At 34.5% G+C, this 25,000-nt stretch overlaps 1 protein-coding gene across 1 annotated transcript in view; it reads left to right on the forward strand.

Moving 5' to 3' along the window:
* Positions 1 to 25,000, forward strand: part of LOC137652771 (uncharacterized) — a 323,121-nt gene that overhangs the window by 16,823 nt on the left and 281,298 nt on the right. The window contains exon 2 of the mRNA XM_068386178.1: positions 8,933 to 9,200. Coding sequence (XP_068242279.1) covers positions 8,977 to 9,200 — 224 coding nt within the window. The 5' untranslated portion in view covers positions 8,933 to 8,976. The remainder of the gene's footprint in view (positions 1 to 8,932; positions 9,201 to 25,000) is intronic.

A 25,000-nucleotide genomic window follows, 5' to 3' on the forward strand; every position in this document is an offset into this window, starting at 1 on the left:
AGCTATATACTTATGACCTAATTTGCTTGAATCACGGAAAAATCAGTTACTCTCATCGGCAATTCATTAATTTTTATTAGCTGATACATTTCCTTTTTACTTATTATATCTTGCGTTTTCTAGACCTAAGTATGTTAATAAACAATTTTACTTACAAACTTTCCACTTAACACTTTCAAAATTAAATAATGATTCGTAAAAATACCTCCTTGTCTATATCCTAACTGTTATTCCAGCACAAATCCTTCCGTCATGCTTTCTTTATCAAAGTCGCGCATTAAGCCTACACTTTTCATAATTTAGTAAGTAATAATATGTTCTATAATTCCTGCAGTCACCATTCCCACCTTCTCCCTTACACAACTGAAAAACTATTCTTCTCACCCATTCCTTCATAACTATTCCTTTAACCGTACATACCTTACAAACTCTGGTCAGCGACTCACCATTAGCATCAAAATGTGGTATCTCGCTTATGATGTACTCAATTCTTTTTACCCCATTAATCCCTTCATCATATCCTCAACAGTTACTTCCACAAGGACATATATATATATATATATATATATATATATATATATATATATACATACACACCCATGTATATATATACACACACATCTATATCCATATATATATATATATATATATATATATATATATATATAGATAGATAGATAGATAGATATGTAAGATAATAGAGAGGTACTAATTATATAGGCATATAGTCCATATGTAAATACTTCATATATATATATATATATATATATATATATATATATATATATATGTGCGTGTGTATATATATATATATATATATATATATATATATATATATATATAAATGCATACATATATATATATTGCAGTATATCTATATAAATACATACTTTATATATACATATATATACTATATCTTTCTATCTATCTATTATGTATATATATATATATATATATATATATATATATATACATATGTATATATATATACATATGTATATATATATATATATATATATATATATGTATATATATATATATATGTATATATATATCTATGGATCCAAATGTAATTTTTCCTTTGTTTTTTTATAAAGACTGCAGATTTCTTAGCTCCAAAGTTATCTGTTATTTTGCACAAGTTAGCAAGAAGAGGAACTTTTAGCACTTATTGGAGAATTGGTGATGTTACTCCACTATGTAAATGTGTTTGTGGTAGCTCAAGTCCAACTGATTACCGCCCAATTTCCATAACTCCCATATTATCTAAAGTTTTTGAACGTATTTTGGCAAAACGTCCTAATAGGTTTACTGAAGGTAATCACCTGTTCCCTAGTTTCTAATTTTGTTTTCGTAAAGGCCTTGGAGCATGCGATGCCCTTCTTACAATCTCCAATGCAGTACAGAAATCCCTTGATTGTGGTCAGGAAGTTCGTATGAGTGGCCTTGATTTTAGTGCTGCCTTTGACAGCGTTAATCAAACAGTTGAGAGTGGGTGGTTCGTTTCTTAGCATTATTATTGATTTTTTAAGTAATAGATCTCAAAGCGTTGTTGTTGATGGGCACCATAGTGAGTATAGGAATGTGATATTTGGTGTTCCACAGGGTAGTGTTCTTGGCCCATTACTTTTCATACTATATATACATGACATGTGGTTTAGCCAAGAAAACAAGCTTGTTGTATATGCAGATGATACTACTCTATTTACATCAATTCCATCCCCTGAATGTAGATCTGAGGTTGCTGAATCCGTTAATAGAGATCTAGCTAAAATTAGCGCATGGTGCCTGGGGTATGAAGTTGAATCCTAACAAAACTCAAAGTATGATTTTAAGTAGGTCGAGGACAGTGGCTCCTCAACATCCTGATCTCAGTATTGATAATGTTTCTTTAACTTTGTATGACTCTTTTTAAGATTTAGGCGTGATCCTAGACAGCAAATTTACTTTTGAGAAACACCTTAGGTTTGTGTTTTCTTCAATTGCACAAAAAATTGGCTTATTGAGAAAGTCTTTCAAGATTTTCGGTGATCAATCTATTCTGAAGAAGTGTTTTGATTCTTTCATTCTACCTTTTTTTTGAGTATTGTTCTCCTGTCTGGTCTTCAACTGTTGATTCTCATCTTAATTTGTTGGACAGAAACTTACGGTCTATTAAATTTCTTATTCCTGATCTAGGTAGTCGTTCAATTAGTTCATTATACATGTTGCATAAGACTTTTCATAATTCTGACCATCCTTTATATTTAGATCTTCCTGGACAATTCCATCCTGTTCGTAATACTAGGCAGGCAGTTAATTCTAATAGCCAAGCCTTCTTCACCATGAGGCTCAATACTACATAGTATTCTAGAAGTTTTATTCCAACTGTGACCATGTTGTGGAATGATCTTCCTAATCGGGTAGTTAAATCAGTAGAACTTCAAAAGTTCAAATTTACAGAAAATGTTTTTATGATGAACAGGCTGACATAAGACTTTTTATAGTTTACATTTGACATATCTGTTTTGACGTTGTTACTTGATTTATTGTTAATTTGTTTCCATCATTTATTTATTTTCTTGTTTCCTTTCCTCACTGGGTATATATATATATATATATATATGTATACATATATATATATATATATATATATGTAATATGCATATATATGTGCGTATATATATGTATATATATATACGTATATATATATATATATATGTGTGTGTGTGTGTGTGTGTAAATATAATCACATATATATGTATATATATATATATATATATATATATATACTATATATATATATATATATATATACTATTCATCTAACTATTTCTGTTCGTTGGTAAATATCTTGTTTATGCCCCACTATCTGCCTGCTATCGAAAATTTGCTATTCTCTAATTCTATATACGTTTGATTACATAGTAAATGAGCCCCGTCAAGTACTTTGTTGGTAACATATAGCTGTGTGTATTCTTTTGGCATACTGATCACGATTCTTTTAACATGAAGAAGCCACCTCTCTACAGTTTCTCCATATCTTTTCACTTGTAATTGTTCATGAGAAGGGTCATGAATTGATAAATTTATCTCTATTGTAGAAGCGCCGAGAAGTGGATAGCAAGGCTTAAAAACAAGCCTGAGCAGAGTTTGTAGGCCTATTATTAAGTGAAAAGGACGCTCGTCATATGTCCTCTTTAGTGGGTGGGTGTTTTTGGAAACTGTATGAGGTTGTTCCCAAACAATCGTCTTCATTATTTGGCGAATACACCTAACGAGGCAAAATCATCTCTGGCATCCCTATAAGAATTTCAATTTAGTAGATATATAGTCCTATTTACATCATGATTGTGGTCTCACTGCATTAATTTTGCTCTGGTCGACTTTGTCAAGTGATTAAAAATGCACGTTTCTTAGTTTCTAACTGCATTTTGGCTAGACTACAATGGTTTAAGTAAATTAATCTAAGGCAGTTTATAATTGTATTCATATAATTGCATCATTTTTGTTTTCCCCTACAGCTTTCTTACGGCCAATGACAAGCTCTTTAGCTCCCTTGCTTAATGATTAAAAGAATAGGGGCGTGTGTGTGCGTGTGTCTGTTTGTGTGTTTTGTTTGTGTATGTGAGGATATGAAAAATGAGAGCAAAAGGGTGTGTAAATACTTTGCCCTCAATAATTATTTCTCTATCTCTGGCCCATTCCTGCGTCATTTCTGTCTTATACAAACATTGTTGACTAGTTGGTTCTATTTTATTCAGTCCGTAAAATAAGAAAATTCTCACCCATTAATTTAATGTGAACTTTATTAATTAACTTTTTTTTTCATTTTTGCTGACAGGATAAAAATGAGTCTATTCCTAGCTAAATTAAAAAGATTTTTCTTTGTAATAGTAAAGAAAGAAAGCAGGATAGAAAATTAAATGCAATATATAAAATAAAATATACGGGAACAACCTTTTTGATGTGCCCTAAGGATCTTTAGTTCAGTCTTTGTAGTTTTCTCGAGTGAGTTATGAATCGTATGTAGACGCCGTCATTTAGCCACTTCTACAAATTTCCATCTAGTTTTGCCCCTAGAGCGATAATCTCCTTGCAGACGGACAGTTTTATAAGGTCGAGTGACTGGCGGTGTTGGGGGTATTTGGCGTAAAAGAATAAGTGAGGAGGAGGAGCTTAGCTTGACCTGAGTCATAAGGTCAGGAGAGGTATTTGCCTTGGGGTGGTGCAAAGGATCTGGTGCGGTGAGGGGATGGGAATGATCCTATTTTCATTTTACTAAGAGATGGAAGACTCAGATTGCATTTTGTTAATCCTTACCAATACAGAGGATTTGGGCTGGATAAGGCAATGTATTTTTTATTTCCCTTGGTCTAGACTATATATTGAACTGTCTAATATAATTGTCATTAATCCAAAATTGGCTCTTTCTAAATAACGGATATGTTTTTATCTTTGTTGGAATATTGTTGTATGCTTCATATTTGTTCTTTTCATAATCATTTTGTTCTGTAGATATTTATGTTACTGCTATTGTATGTATGCATGCATGTATATGACCTTGAGGCGATAAACATAATCAAATGACATAGTATAAGCAGACAGAAATAATGCTCAATTAATGCTACTGTATATCGTATCCATCAGATACTTATTCATTGAAACTGTATAATGTTACCTTTGGATGTAAAATATATGATATTAATATTATTCTTTATTTTCTGTGATGCTACTGTGAAGTCCAACTATTCATTACTGAATAAATAAAATTTTGATAATCTAACATCCAAATTCATTTGTAAAGAAGGGAAGAGAAATCATTTTTATACTCTCTCTCTCTCTCTCTCTCTCTCTCTCTCTCTCTCTCTCTCTCTCTCTCTCTCTCTCTCTCTCTCTCAGAGGTCCTTAAAACACCCCTAGAGCCATCCTTCTTTCAACATCATGGGTCATTACCTTAAGGGTCGATCATTTCTCTTTCATTTTACTTTCGTCTCTTCTTTTTATCTTCTTATGACTAAGTACACTTTAGGCATGGTCTGGTGGGGTCTCCTTTGCTTAAAAAAGTAAATATGTTTCTCTCCTACATTTGTACACTGAGATCACTCACTATCACTTACGGTCGATTATATTGCTGATGCTATAATGAAGGAATTATTTTCTCTGGTTTCCTGATTTAGACATTATGCATCCGCTGACCTTACTAGTGAATAAAGTTATTGGTATCTGGTGACCGGTGTGATGGGCGTTGGGTTAGCAACCTCATGAAGAAACCTGGAAGGTTAACACTATTCAGAGCCACTCCAAGTAGAAAGGAAACAAATACCCCTCACCCCCATCAGGAGTGCTGGTGCCAGAAGGAATTATCTTTCCTATTCTTAGCAAGTCTTTTGAAATGGGCTTACCAGACACATTCCTTTTTAATCCGGGATTTCGTTGCGAGTCATATCTAAGTAAGGAAACAAATGAAGAAAAGCTAAATGGTTAAAGTTACCCAGGCCTTAACCAGTCTCCGGAGCCGGGGGAATTTTCCATCAAAGTGTTGGGCGTTTCCAAATAACAAAGTACGAGGAAATTGAATAGTCAGTGAATGAATGATTAGGAATTATCTCGCATCATAACATCAGTGGTCTTTGTTGTAGATTAGAGTATGCTTAATAAACACTTAATAACTTAACATATAAAACAGAAATTAAAAAATAACTTACCAATAAAACCTTAACATTTAATGTATCATGAATACGAGTAAGACGTTCAGCTTTCTATACAGTATATATATATATATATATATATGTGTGTGTGTGTGTGTGTGTGTGTGTGTGTGTTTGTGTGTGTGTGTATGTATGCATATCTTCATACCCATTTCTGATAGGGGATAACTTGACGTGGTGAAAGTGTTTGTGTATTGCCATGATCAGCAAAGCTCTGATAATGTGAACCCCACATACTAGATTGGTTTGCTGTGAGCAATCTGACTAAAGCCTCCTACCATCACCAATCCGCAATGGCCATCGATCCTCACACATGAATAAGGACATGTCTGAGGTCTGTGTCCTGCAGTGAACAAGAAACAGCTGCATTTCTTGTTGTTGGATGTATAGATACACACACACAGACACACATATATACATATATATATATATATATATATATATATACATGTATGTATGTATGTATATATATGTATATATATATATATGTATGTATATATGTGTGTGTGTGCGCGTGCGCCCGCGTTTGTGTCATAATATCATCTCTGACAGTCGTAATTTTCATTTACTCGAATATTCCTCAATACCTTTTACCATAGCACTCACTCAGCCTCTGGATCATAGACTGTTATTCCTTTTATGATCAGTACTTTTGTCCTGTCAAGGATTCGAATCTTAGCACCGAATAAAAATAAATGTAGACTTTAAACTTACACGACTCTTTATGGCTCAATGATCTAAGTCGACCAACTAGCTTTAATTCCCTCGGCGCTAATGTTCGACTTCCTGCCAGGCCAGAAGTAACTATAAAACTGATATCCCCTGGGTCTATGATCTTGAGGCAGTTGAATTTAGTATTAAAAGGCATTTTCGGTTTATTTGAGTATATATATATATATATATATATATATATATATATATATATATATATATATATAGATACATATATATATATATATATATATATATATATATATATAGATACATATATATATATATATATATATATATATATATATATATATGTATGTATATATATATACATATATATCCATATCCATATACCAAAGGCACTTCCCCCAATTTTGGGGGGTAGCCAACATCAACAAGAACAAAACAAAAAAGGGGACCTCTACTCTCTATGTTCCTCCAGCCTAACCAGGGACTCAGCTGAGTTCAGCTGGTACTGCTAGGGTGCCACAGCCCAACCTCCCACATTTCCACCACCGATGAAGCTTCATACTGCTGAGTCCCCTACTGCTGCTACCTCCGCGGTCATCTAAGGCACCGGAGGAAGCAGCAGGGCCTACCGGAACTGCGTCACAATCGCTCGCCATTCATTCCTATTTCTAGCACGCTCTCTTGCCTCTCTCACATCTATCCTCCTATCACCCAGAGCTTTCTTCACACCATCCATCCACCCAAACCTTGGCCTTCCTCTTGTACTTCTCCCATCAACTCTTGCATTCATCACCTTCTTTAGCAGACAGCCATTCTCCATTCTCTCAACATGGCCAAACCACCTCAACACATTCATATCCACTCTAGCCGCTAACTCATTTCTTACACCCGTTCTCACCCTCACCACCTCGTTCCTGACCCTATCTACTCGAGATACACCAGCCATACTCCTCAGACACTTCATCTCAAACACATTCAATTTCTGTCTCTCCATCACTTTCATTCCCCACAACTCCGATCCATACATCACAGTTGGTACAATCACTTTCTCATATAGAACTCTCTTTACATTCATGCCCAACCCTCTATTTTTTACTACTCACTTAACTGCCCCCAACACTTTGCAACCTTCATTCACTCTCTGACGTACATCTGCTTCCACTCCACCATTTGCTGCAACAACAGACCCCAAGTACTTAAACTGATCCACCTCCTCAAGTAACTCTCCATTCAACATGACATTCAACCTTGCACCACCTTCCCTTCTCGTACATCTCATAACCTTACTCTTACCCACATTAACTCTCAACTTCCTTCTCTCACACACCCTTCCAAATTCTGTCACTAGTCGGTCAAGCTTCTCTTCTGTGTCTGCTACCAGTACAGTATCATCCGCAAACAACAACTGATTTACCTCCCATTCATGATCATTCTTGTCTACCAGTTTTAATCCTCGTCCAAGCACTCGAGCATTCACCTCTCTCACCACTCCATCAACATACAAGTTAAACAACCACGGCGACATCACACATCCCTGTCTCAGCCCCACTCTCACCGGAAACCAATCGCTCACTTCATTTCCTATTCTAACACATGCTTTACTACCTTTGTAGAAACTTTTCACTGCTTGCAACAACCTTCCACCAACTCCATATAACCTCATCACATTCCACATTGCTTCCCTATCAACTCTATCATATGCTTTCTCCAGATCCATAAACGCAACATACACCTCCTTACCTTTTGCTAAATATTTCTCGCATATCTGCCTAACTGTAAAAATCTGATTCATACAACCCCTACCTCTTCTAAAACCCCCCTGTACTTCCCAGATTGCATTCTCTGTTTTATCCTTAATCCTATTAATCAGTACTCTACCATACACTTTTCCAACTACACTCAACAAACTAATACCTCTTGAATTACAACACTCATGCCACATCTCCCTTACCCTTACATAGTGGTACAATACATGCACAGACCCAATCTACTGGTACCATTGACAACACAAAACACACATTAAACAATCTCACCAACCATTCAATTACAGTCACACCCCCTTCCTTCAACATCTCAGCTTTCACACCATCCATACCAGATATATATATATATATATATATATATATATATATATATATATATATATATATATATATATATATATATATATATATATATATATATATATATATATATATATATATATATGCGTCTCTCTCTCTCTCTCTCTCTCTCTCTCTCTCTCTCTCTCTCTCTCTCTCTCTCTCTCTCTCCCTCTCTCTCTCTCTCTCTATATATATATATATATATATATATATATATACATGTATGTATGTATGTTGCAATCGCATATACTCATGAACTGACATGAAGGGTGTCACCAGCATGTCGACGTGCTGCCTAAACCTATTAACGCCTTCATAAGGCATGTACGTGGCATATCTCTTAGTGCTTTATTGAGATTCAGACTCTTCAATTCAGAGACATTCCCCTTTGATATAAGCATATATTAACTTAAATCATCTGCTTTAATAATAGTGTCTATGTTTTTTGTCTTTCAGATATACCATAAAACCTCTGAAGGACATTCACTGTGCAGGACACAATGCATCCTTCAAGAGGTCCAGGAAAAAGCCATGGCCCTTCTTGGACTTGGCTCCTTACCCTGGTGGTGATTCTGTGCCTCTTGATGCTTCAGGCAGAAGGACAAGATGCAGAAAGGCGGAAGGAACAACGGAAAAGGGTTCTCGACAAGACCAAGACAGACCGACGAAAATCAAAGCTGGCCAGTTGCATTCGCGTCGAGGCTTTTAAGAAGAGGCTCAAAGGGTGAGTACTTGTGGTATTTTATTTGATAAGAATTCAGTTCTTATGACATTAATATCTCCGGTATGACAAACTTTGTATTTTTTGCTCTAACCTATTTAGTTATTCCTTCTTTTTTTAACATTTTTACATCGTTACGAGAAGGGAATGGACAATAGATTTGGAAATGAAGTTTTACTGACTGGTTTCTTATTTCTGTTTCTTTTGTAGTGCTTCCTTTTCCATGGGTGATAACGTGTTGATTAATTTAAAACTTAAATATGAAATAAATTTGCTTTGATTTTGTATTGCCTGAAAGTTTAGTCTTTCTTTGATTTACGAGGAACATTGCTAGAAGGGTCGTATATGATGTTTGGTCATAGAAATGCAAATTTATCTTTTCAGTAGGCGAGTTGCGACAGATATGTTCACGAACCAACACGAAGTATTTACAACTTTTGAAATATTATTTTGGCATTTTCTGAGAGAAATTTATCCGCCCGAAGAAAACTATTCGATAAAGGGATTTCATTTAGGTCTGGAATAAGCATTTCTATTTGCTCCATCAAGTGCCGAGAAAAGGTGTGACTAAAGCAATGGTTGTTTTATAACAACTAGATTTTTCTACGTTTTCTGCTGAGATCCAAATACCTTCAATAACTTGCCTATTTTCACAACACCAGTTATTCGGATTATTATATTATAAGAAATGTAAACATTTACTCAAAGGGATATTCATTTTAAATGCAATTTCATCTTCATTATAGACATTGTATGTGAAGAATACAACTGTTTTAATGTTGCCCTTTTGATAACGGACGAATACACAAAACGTAGGATTATTACCCAATTTCCAATCATCTGTATTCGATAAACGTAATAAAACAAGCGAAAAAGGTAAAATCTTGTTCTATATTGATCAATTGCATTGCTGGTTTGCGAGGGATATTGGAGTCTCTGAGATTCTGATTGCATTCATAATTCTGATTTTAGTAGTCGTAGGACATCCTGGCTTCGTCAGATCTCTTTATGAGAGGAATTGCATTCTAATCTTTAGTAATGATTGTACACAAACGGCCATAGTTATGCATAGAACATGCATAAAACGACCCAACCTGAGTCTCCTGACTAGAGAAACACATTTGTATATGATATATATATATATATATATATATATATATATATATATATATATATAAGTTATATGTGTATATACTGCATCTCTCTCTCTCTCTCTCTCTCTCTCTCTCTCTCTCTCTCTCTCTTTCTCTCTCTTTATATATATATATATATATATATATATATATATATATATATATATATATATATATATATATATATATATCTATATATATATATATATATATATATATATATATATATATATTTATATATATATATATATATATATATAAACACACATATGTGTGCGTGTTGGAGACTAGATAGATAGATCGATAAATAGATACATGTATAATGACTCATTGGGAGGGGTTATTTTAGAATTAAACCTCATGAACAAATGAAATGCGTTCGGAGACAAACCAGAACTTTAGACCACATTCTAGATAAGGCAAAGGCGCAGATGTTTCGGTGTCAACAACAACAGAGATGAAAATGAAACTCGAGACTAATTTGAAGCGACATGGAGATAAAGCATCAAGTTAGCTATGGGGCTGATCTGAAACTTATGTCAGGGCGTTGACAAATGCTTCAGATATGAGTGAGAAAGATTATATGAAACAGATTCTGATAACAGCTAAAAGGTTGGCGCCCCGTGAGGTATGTCTGGAACAATGGCCATTGGTATGGTTGCCATTTGACGATGACGATCAGTTTTATCTTGTGGATAGGAAAAGCAAAGATGGTATCGTAACTATATTAGAGCTCCTGTAATATGAGAAACTAAACTAGAGTAAATTGTAGAATTATGAAAGAATACTAATAACTGTTTACTTGTATTCTTTCTGATTATTTAAAGGAATTGAAGCCAATTTTAGGCAGAATCCCCATTTTATTGCTCTTGAGAGATTGCTAAGCTTTGAGGAAAGGGAACCCGTTACCCATTCCTGCTGGAACTCTTAGAGTCACATGTAAGTCATGTCTTTGAAATTATTCAGTTTGAAAATAGGACTTGTAATGATATACAGTACTCTACATTATTGACGATTTAAAACATAACAAGGGTAAGGATCATATGTAATAGAGATTGGGCAGCCACTGAAAAATCAATGACCAATTCAGTGTATTTTAACAAGAATAGCATAAACATATATTTTGTTTCCACTTATAGTGCACTCGCCTTTGTTGAGTTACCCTTGTATGAGATGTGAAGATTCACTCAGCATAGTTTCTCCGGTCTTTAACATATATTAAGGGAATTACACAGAAGAATTTAGGAATAAACAGGAAAAAAAAGAGAAAGGAAATAAGATTTAAAGGGTACCAGGGAAATAGATTCCTAAAGAACACTAGATCTAAGTGTGTGCTTGCGTTTTGAGCATTGCAAAGATTCCGTCTACGAAGCGAAAACAAGATAGATAAATTAAGCAAACACTTAGTTATAAGGCCACCAAACAAGCACACGTTCTTAGCAACCCTTTAACATAAACCAGCCTTCCGCCGAGACCCCGAGACGCTGTCTCGAGAGAGGCCTGGCACTCAGGGACATGACCGAGACATCTCTCAACGCATGCCCCATAAGATACTCTATACTTCTTATGAGAGAGAGAGAGAGAGAGAGAGAGAGAGAGAGAGAGAGAGAGAGAGAGAGAGACCACCAATGTGGCGAATCATTATAAATCATATTTTATAATAAGGTTTCTTAAAAATCTTGATGCAGGGCGGGCAACGATTGAACCGAGAAAAAGAACCCATTCGGCAAAAATCACAAAATGATGTAATAATGGACTCACTCAAAATGCTGAAAAAAGGCCTCTGGCTGAGTCTCGTGTTCCCAAACTCTAACAAAAGCGTTAAACGAATACCATTTAGGAAAGACTGAGATGCGATGGCGAGATTGGAAGTAAAAGGAAATAAAGATGAGAGATAAAGGCGAGTAGAGAAAGTAAGGTGGAAAGGGCATTTTGGGAATAAAAAGAAAGTGAGATGATAATCTCTCTTGAAACGTAAGTGGCTGTACGACCACCCATAGCTAAGAAATCCCCTTTGTCGAGTGGGAGCAATCCTGTCAAACCAAACACTTCTAAACGGATTAATTGCTGTTTTGAGAGGAAAACACGCCTCACCTCATTTGCTTTGAGGCAACTTCCTTTAAGAAATCTTCTGACGCTGACTTTCGTAGATTATAAGTAATAATGGTAATAAATTATGATGGAATTATGAGCCATCAAAATTATACACATTATTTCAGCACTGATAATGAGACTTGAATTTTCATGAGTCACATATAAGCTATATCTTAAAGGCCCATTTAGCCCATCAAACTCTTCCAAGATTTTTATCATCTATGGCTTTTATTTCATTTTACGTCATTTCTTAATATGCTTTATAATCTTGTTTATTGTTATGACATATTTGTTAACGCACTAGCTAAGTAAATGTAAATGCTAATATCTCATTTAAGAATAGATATATTCACAGGTTTTTTCGTTGTGCTATTTGTATCTTTTGTAACAATCTCACCAAGAAAATGATTTATTTTCGTATTTTGATAGCTTTTTTAATTGGTCCAATCAACTGTTTAAACGAGACAGCAATATATATTTCCACATATATAATATTCTATTCCGATGACCAGTTCTGAACATTATATGTCTGCGGTTGTAGACTATTTTACAAGTAAGAATAATGCTGAGTTTTGAGTCTTATAATTTCAATTTGCCTCAAATTCAAATATAAGGTTTTTCTACAATTTCAACCAAGAAAGATGGGTTCGTGGTTGCAGAAGTTTCTTCATCTTCTTCCTGGTTACAGGATCTGAGATAACTCAAGTCGTATATTTTTATCAATTTTGGTATCTACAGAAGCATGTATTTTTTTAACTCTTATATCAAAATGAACTCTTAGTCAAATGCCGCCCAGAAGGATATGGCGTCTAGCCCGGCATTGCTTTGTCAGTCTCCAAAGACATTAAATAAACACAATAAATCACTGTGTTTATGAACTGAGAAACTCTATCGTATTACCTTATATGTATGATCTTTTATATGCATTGCCAATTCTTCCTCTTATCTTTTATTTATGAATACCTAACTATACAGAAGCATATATATATATATATATATATATATATATATATATATATATATATATATATATATATATGTGTGTGTGTGTGTGTGTGTGTGTGTGTGTTTTTATATGCATGTGTATACACCACAGTACTTTGCTTGTTGTTTGCTGTTTCTTTGAAGAACAGTAGTGTAATAAAGATAGTAAAAACCATAAATTTATGCCATAAAATGCTATATAGTTTATTTTAAGAATGTCGCCTATTGGTTGATATCAACTTTTCATCCCAAAATAAGCTCTCTCTCTCTCTCTCTCTCTCTCTCTCTCTCTCTCTCTCTCTCTCTCTCTCTCTCTCTCTCTCTCTCTCTCTCTCGTTTAGAATGTTATAGGGCAAAGTCTTGACAAGGGTGGCATTAACACACCCATGCCCTTTATCTCGATGGCCCAGATTACATATCGGTCGTTACCTCAGGTTGTTTCAGGCTGGGAGTGTCTCCGTGGTAACTTTCTGCCCTTCAGTAGAATTTCTTAATAAGTCAATGTTTGAATTTTGAAGAGACTTTTTGAAAAATATATTTGTTACAGGTAGGCTACGGCACCAAATCATCTTCCGGAGGGAATCATCTAATACAGATTTCACTAAAATCAGGTCTGGTGATATAACTCATTTTTTATTCTATTGAAAAGGTATCAGGTGAAATTATAGACAAAATTGGCTATTATTGACCAAGAAGGCGTGAAAACATAGTATTGTCCAGATCTCTCTCTCTCTCTCTCTCTCTCTCTCTCTCTCTCTCTCTCTCTCTCTCTCTCTCTTATATATATATATATATATATATATATATATATTTATATATATATATATATATATATATATATATACATATATATATATGTGTGGCTTTTTATTTGTGTGTGTGTGAAGTTTTATAGTGTAGTTTCACCCATTCAATGCAGAGATTAACTCTTCCTGGTTCTTCTCTAAGTGGATTCAGTTATCAATTCAACTGTTTATTGCAAGTGATCTTGTCAGGTCTGACTTTGGAATGAACAACACTATGCCAGATCGAGTTTCTTTGTCTCTGTTGTTGGGATCGCTGAACGGACTGTAGTGCAGTGGCACCAGGTCTTTCCTCATCTGACCGGAGTTCCAAGAACAGTACATTTTCTCTCTCAGTCTTCAGATGAAGACATTTTAGCAACTGAATTAAGTTTTCCAACGCATTTTCTTGGACAGATTTTACTTAATTGGTTTGCCCTTCCATTTTGTTGTAGTGTTCAAGTTTATTGAACGATTTTTCGATTTTTCGGTTAAGCCGTTCAATGTTTGTGTGAAAAAGGCCATCTTCAATGATCAGAATGGAAATTACAACTCTCTCTCTCTCTCTCTCTCTCTCTCTCTCTCTCTCTCTCTCTCTCTCTCTCTCTCTCTTGAATCCCCGCCTCTTTTTGCCCTTATGTTTCAGTAGCACTTGCGACATGCACTCTGGATTCTTTGTTTTGCTGCAGTTGTTGACGATCTATTTTTGTGAGTGTTGTGTCTTGTAATTTTGTTGTTTACGATATCACGTTTCGGTCTCTCTCCCCACTCATTTTATTTTACTCCTCCCAGAAAAAGTTTGGTATAAATCAATTAACTTTGCATTTGTCTTCTAAAACACAGTCCTAAAAACCCGATGAAAGAATTGAAATAAGACCTGGTTCTAGTGGTCAGTAATAGCAAGGGAATTTTTAGGTTCAAACGCATCTGAGATCAAGTTCATGTTACAAAGTCTCCCCAGGTATTGTTCACTGAGATGATTTTCTCTCTCTCTCTAGTCAGTGATTCTACTGTGATTTATGAATTATTATTATTATTATTATTATTATTATTATTATTATTATTATTAATGTAGTTTCAACTGTATCTTTATTATCTTACTATCATTCTCTCTTTTACAGCACATGTTTTCCATATTCATATAAGGGTCTACGCGAGAGAGAAGTCTATTGTCATTTGGTTTATATCATTATTTGTGAGTTTTATTACTTAACAGTGCTATCTTGATCGTCTGTTTATTTGGCCATGCCATCGCATTCTCTTCTTGTATCCGTGTTGTTATTATGTGTAATTTTTAGTTGTTTTAACCTACTCAATATTTTCATCAAGTAAATTAATGAGAATATTAGAGGAACCTATCTCTCCTCCAAGGAAGCACTTATAAGTGTCTCCCTTTTCTTTTCTTCCAAGTATTGTTCAGTGGCTACTTTCCTCTTGGTAAGGGTAGAAGAGACTCTTTAGCTATGGTAAGAAGCTCTTCTAGGAGAAGGACACTCCAAAATCAAACCATTGTTCCCTAGTCTTGGGTAGTGCCATAGCCTCTGTACCATGGTCTTTTACTGTATTGGTTTAGGGAGTTCTTGCTTGAGGGTACATGTGGTCACACTATTCTATCTTGTTTCACTTCCTCTTCTTATTTTGAATCTTTTATACTCTTGTTATTTTCAAATTTATATAGTTCATATATGAAAGATTTATTTTAATGTTGTTATTGTTCTTAAACTTCTCATGTAGTTTTTCCTTATTTCGTTTCCTCTCTGAGCTATTTTCCTTGTTGGAGCCTTTAGGCTTATAGCATCCTGATTTTCCAACTAGGGTTGTAGCTTAGCAAATAATAATAATAATAATAATAATAATAATAATAATAATAATAATAATAGTCATGTAAAACCTGACTTCTCCTTGCTGTACTCAAACTGGTCGGGATCTTAGCCATAATCTAACATGATAAGAGACTTCAATCTGGTCTTATAAAAGCGTAAAGTAACACCCTTTAGAATCACAACGGATAACATTATTACATAGGGTTATAAATTATTACTCTATATCAAAAATGTATTAGCCTTTGAAAAGATGCTTTCCAGAAATTTTCAGCTAATATGTGTATCAGTCTGTGGAATACCTTTTTTTAGCCCTAACAAAAGTTCAATTAAGGACGGGGCCTTGTTGTTTCAGAATTGAATTCCATCTTAAGGAAATGAGTGAAGCCGTGTTGCAGACACAGACTCTTTGTTCTTGCAGAGTTGCTATATTTCCTCTTTCGGTTCATAGATGAGATGTGTATTGCGTCTGTGGTGTATTTTATTATGCATAATTAGGGATTTTCGTTGCCAAATGCACCCTAATTTCTTGACGAGCTCAGTCCGCGTAATTGCATGCTGTAATTATTCTTGCAAGTTGATATAGCGTTATTATGTATTTACGTCTTCTTTCTTTGTGGTGTTTCAAGTCAAAATATATGGAATAGGTCATTAGTTAATTGCAAAGTCCATGGTTACCGATGAAATAAAAAAAAAACTAGATGCCTATACAAATTAATTTTCGTAAATACATGAGAAACGATTATTTCAAATTTTCCTTTTATCAAGATCATTCAAGACCTTCTTCACTCAATGGTGGTAAACGAAATAATCATAACTATAAGACGTCACAGAAGAGAAAAACAAATTAAAAGTAGAGCTGTATAAAATTCTTTATTTTTCATTTAAACAAGGTTTTCATTGTAAGTAATGCCTGGTTATGTTTAGGTTATGTTAAGATGGTATATTTGCTTTTACAGTTGTAAAAATGAAAACATACAAATATGATGAAAATCATAATGATGAGGTAACCCTTGTGAGAGTTATATATGATTCATGATATATTTGTAACATCAGCTATTTCAATTATATTTCCTGGTCACACGAGAAGATTGTCAATCTAGTCTTGATATTTAATAAAAAACAACCTTAAGTGTGATCAATTATATGGGGTATTTTATTTAAAAAAGGGCAGCTGGTATAGTCCTATTCAGCTTATTCTGATTTTGGGGGAATTTGAGTCCCCGAAATGAAGAGTGAACACCTGCAGGAAATCTTCCTGTGCATCAGCCTCTTGTGAAGAGGCACATTACCCGTGTCATCACACTTGCCTTTCCTTCCTGTGCACTCTAAAAGCGTCCTTCCCACTCCATGTTACTTCCATTCCATATTCTCATCACTTCTCTGTCTCCCTCGTTTCCTTCCTTACAACGTTTCATGATTACACTTAATTTTTGCAATCCTTTCTTTCAGCTAATACTTCCACCACCTCAAAGACTGACCAGCTTGGTCATTCTTATTTCCTCACGCCAAGGCTTTTATCATACTTCCGTCATATTCTGTATTTTTCTTATTATGATTTCTTTTTCTTTCTATCACACACTCAACAACCGTATTTTGATTCTCCCCAGCTTCAGTTCCTCATTCCTTCCTAATTCCCATGTTTCTGAACCCTTGACCATCACTAATCAAATCAAAACCCAATAAATCTTGATTTCCAGTTTATATGTCATTCTTTGGTCACACATCCCCGCTTCACACTTCCTTCATTTGTCAAAGGCTGCCTCCATCCTACTTGCAACTTCATTTCACACCATCTCTCATCTCCCTCGTGACGAAAAGGAGAGCCCAATTATTCTCTCACCACTTATGTTAATATGAAGGGTTCCGCATTCTAGGTTTCTATATGCCATGACATTATTTTCGAACAGTCTTTGCAGGAAAGCTGTATTTTGGTTGCTGTTATCCACTATTACATTAGTAGTAACGCCAGTGTTAGCCTCATTGTCTGCAGTGTTTGCAAGCAATGGTAATAGTGACAGTGCTTGGCGCTTTCGCTGGTGCTTCAATAATAATAGTAGTGAGCAAGGGGTTGGCAATCACTCTTCCAATACCCACGCTGATGAGGATATAAAACAACGACTTAACTGTCTGATTTTTCAGACAAAGGAACCTCTATGAACTAAAACTTGTAATCAACTTTCATGATAAAGGAAATTAATATTATGGCATATTTTTTTTATGAGTTTCGTTCCTTAATTATTCTGAGCTATTGTCTTATCATTTCCCAACGAGGATTCCTCTTCGACTGTGAAATGAGAGAGTGTGGAAGGGCAAGCAATATGCTTGCATGATTGGCGGTTATGTAATGAAGAAAAAGTTCACTGAGGTTGCTGCGCTACAGGAGTTCGTCCTGGTAATTAACGCCGCAAAAAGAAATTTTATTTTAGATACTTATCCATTTTTATTCACTCTAACCCTTATAATTGTGGCTTTTATTGTGTTTTTTTTATTGTTTTTTTTTTCTTTCCACGTGGCATAGCAAAGAGGAAATGACTGTATTTAAACAATAAAAAACCTAAGTTTACGCTTAAGTATTTTAATGCACATTTATTTACAGCTCTTTGTGTCCAAGAATATTCTTGTCTTATCTTTCTGCCTTTCAGATTTCATGCAATATTTGGCTCTCCAATTTTTCTTTAATTAGTTCATAACTCTCTTTTGAATTTCAGTTCATGTACTTCGGGTTTTCTCCCTATCACCCCCCTTATTTTTTCCGTCTTATCTTTTCTTCCTTCTTTTCCTTCGTTTCCCTACATCATCCTCTCTTTCTTGAGTTTTTTTTCCTCCACTCCTACCTCGCAAATCCAAACCGTCATCCCCACTTGCGTACACGCACACTCATACTCACATACCCACATTGCCCCGAAGGCGCCTTAGTGACATATTTACGTTGGGCTTTTAAGCGCGTTTGCAAAGTTATGAAGACGTCTAACTTATTGTTCGCTGAGGTTGTGCGCTTCTGTGGTGCTCAGAGGGAGGTTCCTTTAAAAGGTCAGCGACGCTGGGCAAACGACGCTGATGCTGTGGCCTTTTAGAAAGGCCCTTACACACACCGAGGCTTTAAATGGCATCGTTGTTGTTCGTTATTTTCGTATTTTACAACAGAAAAGGATTGTCCGTCCAGAAGGAAAGGCGATTATGCTTCGGCTGTCGCCGTAAAAGGAAATGCGCACGTGGATGATTTCCCAAGGAAGGATATAATGAATCTTACCTGAGGTTCTTTTGGGATGGTCTCAAGTCATCGTTTGACCAAGAGTAATGGGACGAGGTACAGATGATTTATCAACCTCGCTAGTGCCTATGTTATCATCAATCCCTCGCTTTGCGCAAATATTAATCGTTTTAAAAGTTTCAGTCTTATTGATTGTTATCTGAATGGCAGTGTTTTTTATATCAATTCCTTATTTTCATTATGAAAGCTACCGAGATGGAGAAACGAGTCCCATAATCGAGATCAGTTTTAAGAAACAAAAAGAATAAAAAGATGATTAGGATTATCGACCAAGAGAGCGATGAACCAGTTTCGTTAACCTTTTATTATCTCTTATTACGATCATGGACAGGAAGAACACGATCTTTTAATGACACCACCATCTGACACGTCACCGTAAATAGATGGTCTACAATAGGAACGTGATACTTCCTCAAAAGAACCTGTGGTCCAAAATAGTAATTAATATTGACACAATGCATATAAAGAAATCCCTTTTCTCTTATATGTCCTATACATATGTATATTTAATAGCCTATAATACTGTAATACGGACATTGACCATTTGTATAAGGAAAGCTTATCATCCAGATGAATTTGTATTACCCCTGCTAGAAACGGAATGTTTTATCCAACTATCGTGATGACTTTGGTCGTTGTTCGAATTTGTAGCTCTTCGTTGCAAAATTGTTCGTTGTATAAAGAGCGTTCTACTTATGGAATGCCTATAGGCATGAGAAAACCCCTTTTATTTCTTCAGAGGTCCAATACTTTAGTTTTATGGTGCATAGAAATCTATTTTATGTCAGCAAGCAAACTAAACGTAAGATGGAAATTTAAAAAAAAAAAAAAAAATGGTTTACATAATTTTCAGCTTAGACTAAAAATACATCTATGCAAAGTATTTGATTTGGATATAGAATACACAATTAGTGAGAAATATCGAATAAAATGTGAGAAGGGAAGACATAAAAATTATAAAACAAAGAAATTATGAGCTTCAAGTTAAATGATACTGGTACCAACTGTCTAAATATTTTCTCCCAAAAGTGCTCCAGGGATATTGCGTTGCTGTTACGCAGTCGGGTTAAGATAAGTCAACAGCTATATCTATCATAGCTTCAGTGAAAGATTTCCATGAAAAATGTATGCTTATTGGAAAGGAATTCAATATGATCATTACCTTGCAAAAGTACTTCATAGAAATAGAAAAGCATTATTTTTTATTTGAATATGGATAAGATAAATGAATTGTATATGAAAATATATGGAAGCTGCAGTATCACATAATCATAATTATACTAAGCTTTTTGCTCTGTATGAAGAATAGGCTTCCAGATTCTAAATGAAATTAGATATATGGTGAAACAATTTGATAATTGTGATTTAATCAAAATGACTGTAATCAGACTGTTGAGAAAGTGAAAGGTATTTACAAGGATTTGGCTAGATTTTATTGCACTCGTCTTCTCATTGATAATAATGATTATGATACAGATGCTAGGATTTCGATATCTCACGACTTGCATTCATTAGAACTCTATGACAGAAAATAACGGTCAAAATAAAAGACTATTCGGTCTTTTCTCTTGGACATGATTATATACATACATTTGTATACAGTATATATATATATATATATATATATATATATATATATATGATTGTATATATAAAACTATATATATATATATATATATATATATATATATATATATATATATATATATATATATATATATATATATATATATATATATATATACTATATATATATATATATATATATATATATATATATATGTGGTATGTGGTGGTATATATATACATACATATATATATATATATATATATATATATATATATATATATATGTATATACATATATATACATATCTATCTATCTATCTATATATATATATATATATATATATATATATATATATATATATATATTGAATACACAATGTCTTTGTGGAGTCCAAAATTCAAAGATAGTATCTCTTCGGACAGACTATCATATATATAGCTTTCAGGATAACAATAGAAATGCATTTGTTTTTCTCCATTTATTGTTTTGGTGTCGACACGTGTTTCGGATCACTTAGGAACCCTTTAACAGGACTACATTGAGATTAAGAACTACACTTTAATATAAAGGTTAAGTGGTGAATATACTCTCTCTCTCTCTCTCTCTCTCTCTCTCTCTCTCTCTCTCTCTCTCTCTCTCTCTCTCATACACATACACATACACAAGTATATATATATATATATATATATATATATATATATATATATATATATATATATATATATATATTATACATCATATATATATATATATATATATATATATATATATATATATATATATGTACAGTATATATATACACACACACACATATATATATATATATATATATATATATATATATATATATATATATATATATATATATACCGTATACAGTATATCTTTCAGAGTCGCTGAGTGGTATTGCCACACGTATAACTGCTTGGCCTGTCCCCATCCCCCTGGTTAGGGAAGAGGGAGTAGTCATGCCCTGTTGGGAGGAGTAACCGGAGAGGTACACTCGGAAACCACAGTTGTCGTGTTGTGGTTAAGAGAGGGAATTTTGGTTGGAAAGGCTAAATATATGCGAGTGTATGTGTGTGCATATCTATCTAAATATATAGCAGTCATTTTTGACCGGCCTCATACACTTGTATAAACATATACTATATATATAAATGTGTATATATTAATGTATATATACATATATATATATGTATATACATACATATATATATATATATATATATATATATATATATATATATATATATATATATAATCATAGTCATCTCCTCCTACATCTATTGACACAAAGGGTAGTGATGGCCTGTTGGTAACGTCCTTTGATCGCTGTAACTTCACCATCTTTGTTTAGCTGCGGATGGGGAAGGGGGTTTGGGGGAGCATGTAGGTCTATCTGCTGAGTCTCAGCAGCCATTGCCTGGCCCTCCTTGGTCCTAGTTTGGGTGGAGAGGGTGTTTGGGCGCTGATGATATGTATATATGGGCAGTCTCTAGGACATTGTCCTGTTTGTTAGGACTATGTCCCTGTCCATTGCCTCTGCCATTCATGAGTGGTCTTTAAACTATATAGGTCCTCGGCTAAATTTCACCAGTCATCCCTATAAAGAGCTTTTAAATCGATACCTCTCCATTCTGCATCTCCTACTTCACACTTCATAGTCCTCAGCCAAGTAGGCCTGGGTCTTCCAACTCTTGAATTGCCTTGCGGAGCCTAGTTAAAAGCTTGGTGAACTAAACTCTCTTCGGGAGTGTGAAGAGCATGCCCAAACCATCTCCATCTACCCCTCACCCTGATCTCATGCACATATGCCCCTCAAGTAATTTCTCTTATAGTTTCATTTCTATTCGTGTCCTGCCATTTAACTCTCAATATTTTTGTGAGAGCTTTGTTCTCAAATCTACAAAATCTGTTGGATATTGTTTTTTTGTCATACCGCGACTCATGTGCATACAGTAACACCGATCTCACTAAACTGATTTCCATACGTAATTTCAGACGATTTGATTTCCAAATTTTACTTAATCTAGCCATTGTCTGATTTGATTTTTCAATCTTTCATTAATCTCCACTTCTAAAGCCCTGTATTAGAGATCATAGTTCTTAAATATTTGAATAAATTCTACCTCATTCATCCTATCAACTACCAAAGATATTTCATCTTCCATTGCATATTCCGTTCTCATCGTCTCTGTCTTTCTTCTATTTATCTTGAGCCTAACGCATGTGATATTTTATGCATTCTAGTAGGCAAGCTTTGCAAATCCTGTGATGTTCTGCTAATAAGGACAGCATCATCCACATATTTTAGGTCAGCTAATTTTCTATTACCAATCCAGTTCAATCCTTCTTTACCATCCCCATTTGTTCTATGTTCTACAGAATCCATGAGGAGAATAAACATCATAGGTGACAACACATTCCTTGGAGTACTTCACTGTTCACTGGAAATTTATTTGATAGGACTTCACTAACATTAACTTTGCACTTGCTATGCTCAGGAATAGATTTAATCAAATTTATTTACTGAAGAGTAACTCCACAATAACGCAGGACTCTCCACAATCAGCCGGTGCACACTATTAAAGTTTACAAATGCATTCAAAAGTGGATTTCTATATTCTACTCCTTGCTGTGCAACATGTCTTAAAATGAAAAGTTGGTTAGTGCAACTTCTCCCTATTCTAAATCTTGTTGGTTCATCTCTCAGCTTTTCATCAATCTTTCTCTATAGTCGCTTTAGAATAAGCAATGATGCTATATATTTTCAGGACAACTGGCGTAAGTTCTATGCCTTTGTAATTAGTGCAATCAGTCAGATCTCCTTTTTGCCATTTTCACTATCACTCCTAACTCCTATTCAACTGGTTTTGCCTCTTCACGTCACATTCTACAGAATAATCTAAGTATTCTGGGAGCTATTTCATTTCCAGTCAATATCATCTCAGCAGTTATTCCACGTGTCCAGGAGCTTTCCATCTCTTGAGTATTTTAATGATAGCTTCGACCTCAAACACACTGAATTCATTCATGGGTACATCAAGGTCTTCATCAGCTTCAGGTGCATCAATCAAATATTACTTTTCATATCTCCTATTCATGACCTCACTAAAGTGTTCCATCCAACGTTGCCTTTCTTCATCTTCTGTTGTTATAACAGATCCATCTCTCTTTTTGATTTGCATGTGCTTCTTCCTTTTGCCCCAGTATAGATTTCATTAATAATTCTATGAGCAATTCTAACACCAGAGCCACTCCCTGAATTCATAGCTATGTCACCCTCATCTGCTTTCTTGTCTAAATATCCTCTCCAGTAATTCATGGTTTTTCTTTTGACCTCACAATTAATACTGGATTGCTTAGCATGCTCTAACTTGCAATATCCATTACTTATTAGAAAACTTCCAACAATCAATTTCTGTCTTTGTCTTCTTTTTATAGAATCCTAAATACAATTTGATATCCATGGTTTTCTCGTTGAAACTGCATGTCCCAAAGTTTCACTACCAACTGACTGTTATATGTTCTTAATATCACACCATTCTTCATTAATATTCTGCTCTTCGTGTCTTAAATTCTCTGAGACTGGAGACAGATTTCTACATTCAACTGTAAATGTTTCTCTGCCCTCATCTTCTGAAAGGTTAGTTGTATCAAACCTAGGTATTCTATCCATCTTTCTGTTGGGTGCTTTCAGTTATAATTTCAGTGTGGCAATGAGGAGCTGGTGATCACTACCAATATCTGCACCTCTATAGCTTATATTTCTCAGAGTCCTCCTTCTCTCTTCATTAATGGCTATATGATCTATTTGATTTTTGTATTTGCCACATGGTGAAGTCCATGTATATTTGTGAATGTCCTTGTGCTGGAAAAGAGTACCTCCAATAAGATTGTTTGTTGAACAAAAATTTATGAAATGTGCTCCCTTTTCATTTGCAACTTCGCCAAGACCCTCAACACCCATCGCATTCTCTATCCCTTGATTATTTCTTCCAATTTTAACACTGAGGTCACCAATCACAATTTTAATATCTCTCTCTGGGATCTCATCTAGTACACTCTGCAGTTCTTCATAGTATTCATCTTTCCTTTCTTCTGTGGAAGGGTCCTGAATGTTTCCAGCGAAATTTGATAACC

Source organism: Palaemon carinicauda, chromosome 1, assembly GCF_036898095.1.
Source record: "Palaemon carinicauda isolate YSFRI2023 chromosome 1, ASM3689809v2, whole genome shotgun sequence".
Lineage (NCBI taxonomy): Eukaryota > Metazoa > Arthropoda > Malacostraca > Decapoda > Palaemonidae > Palaemon > Palaemon carinicauda.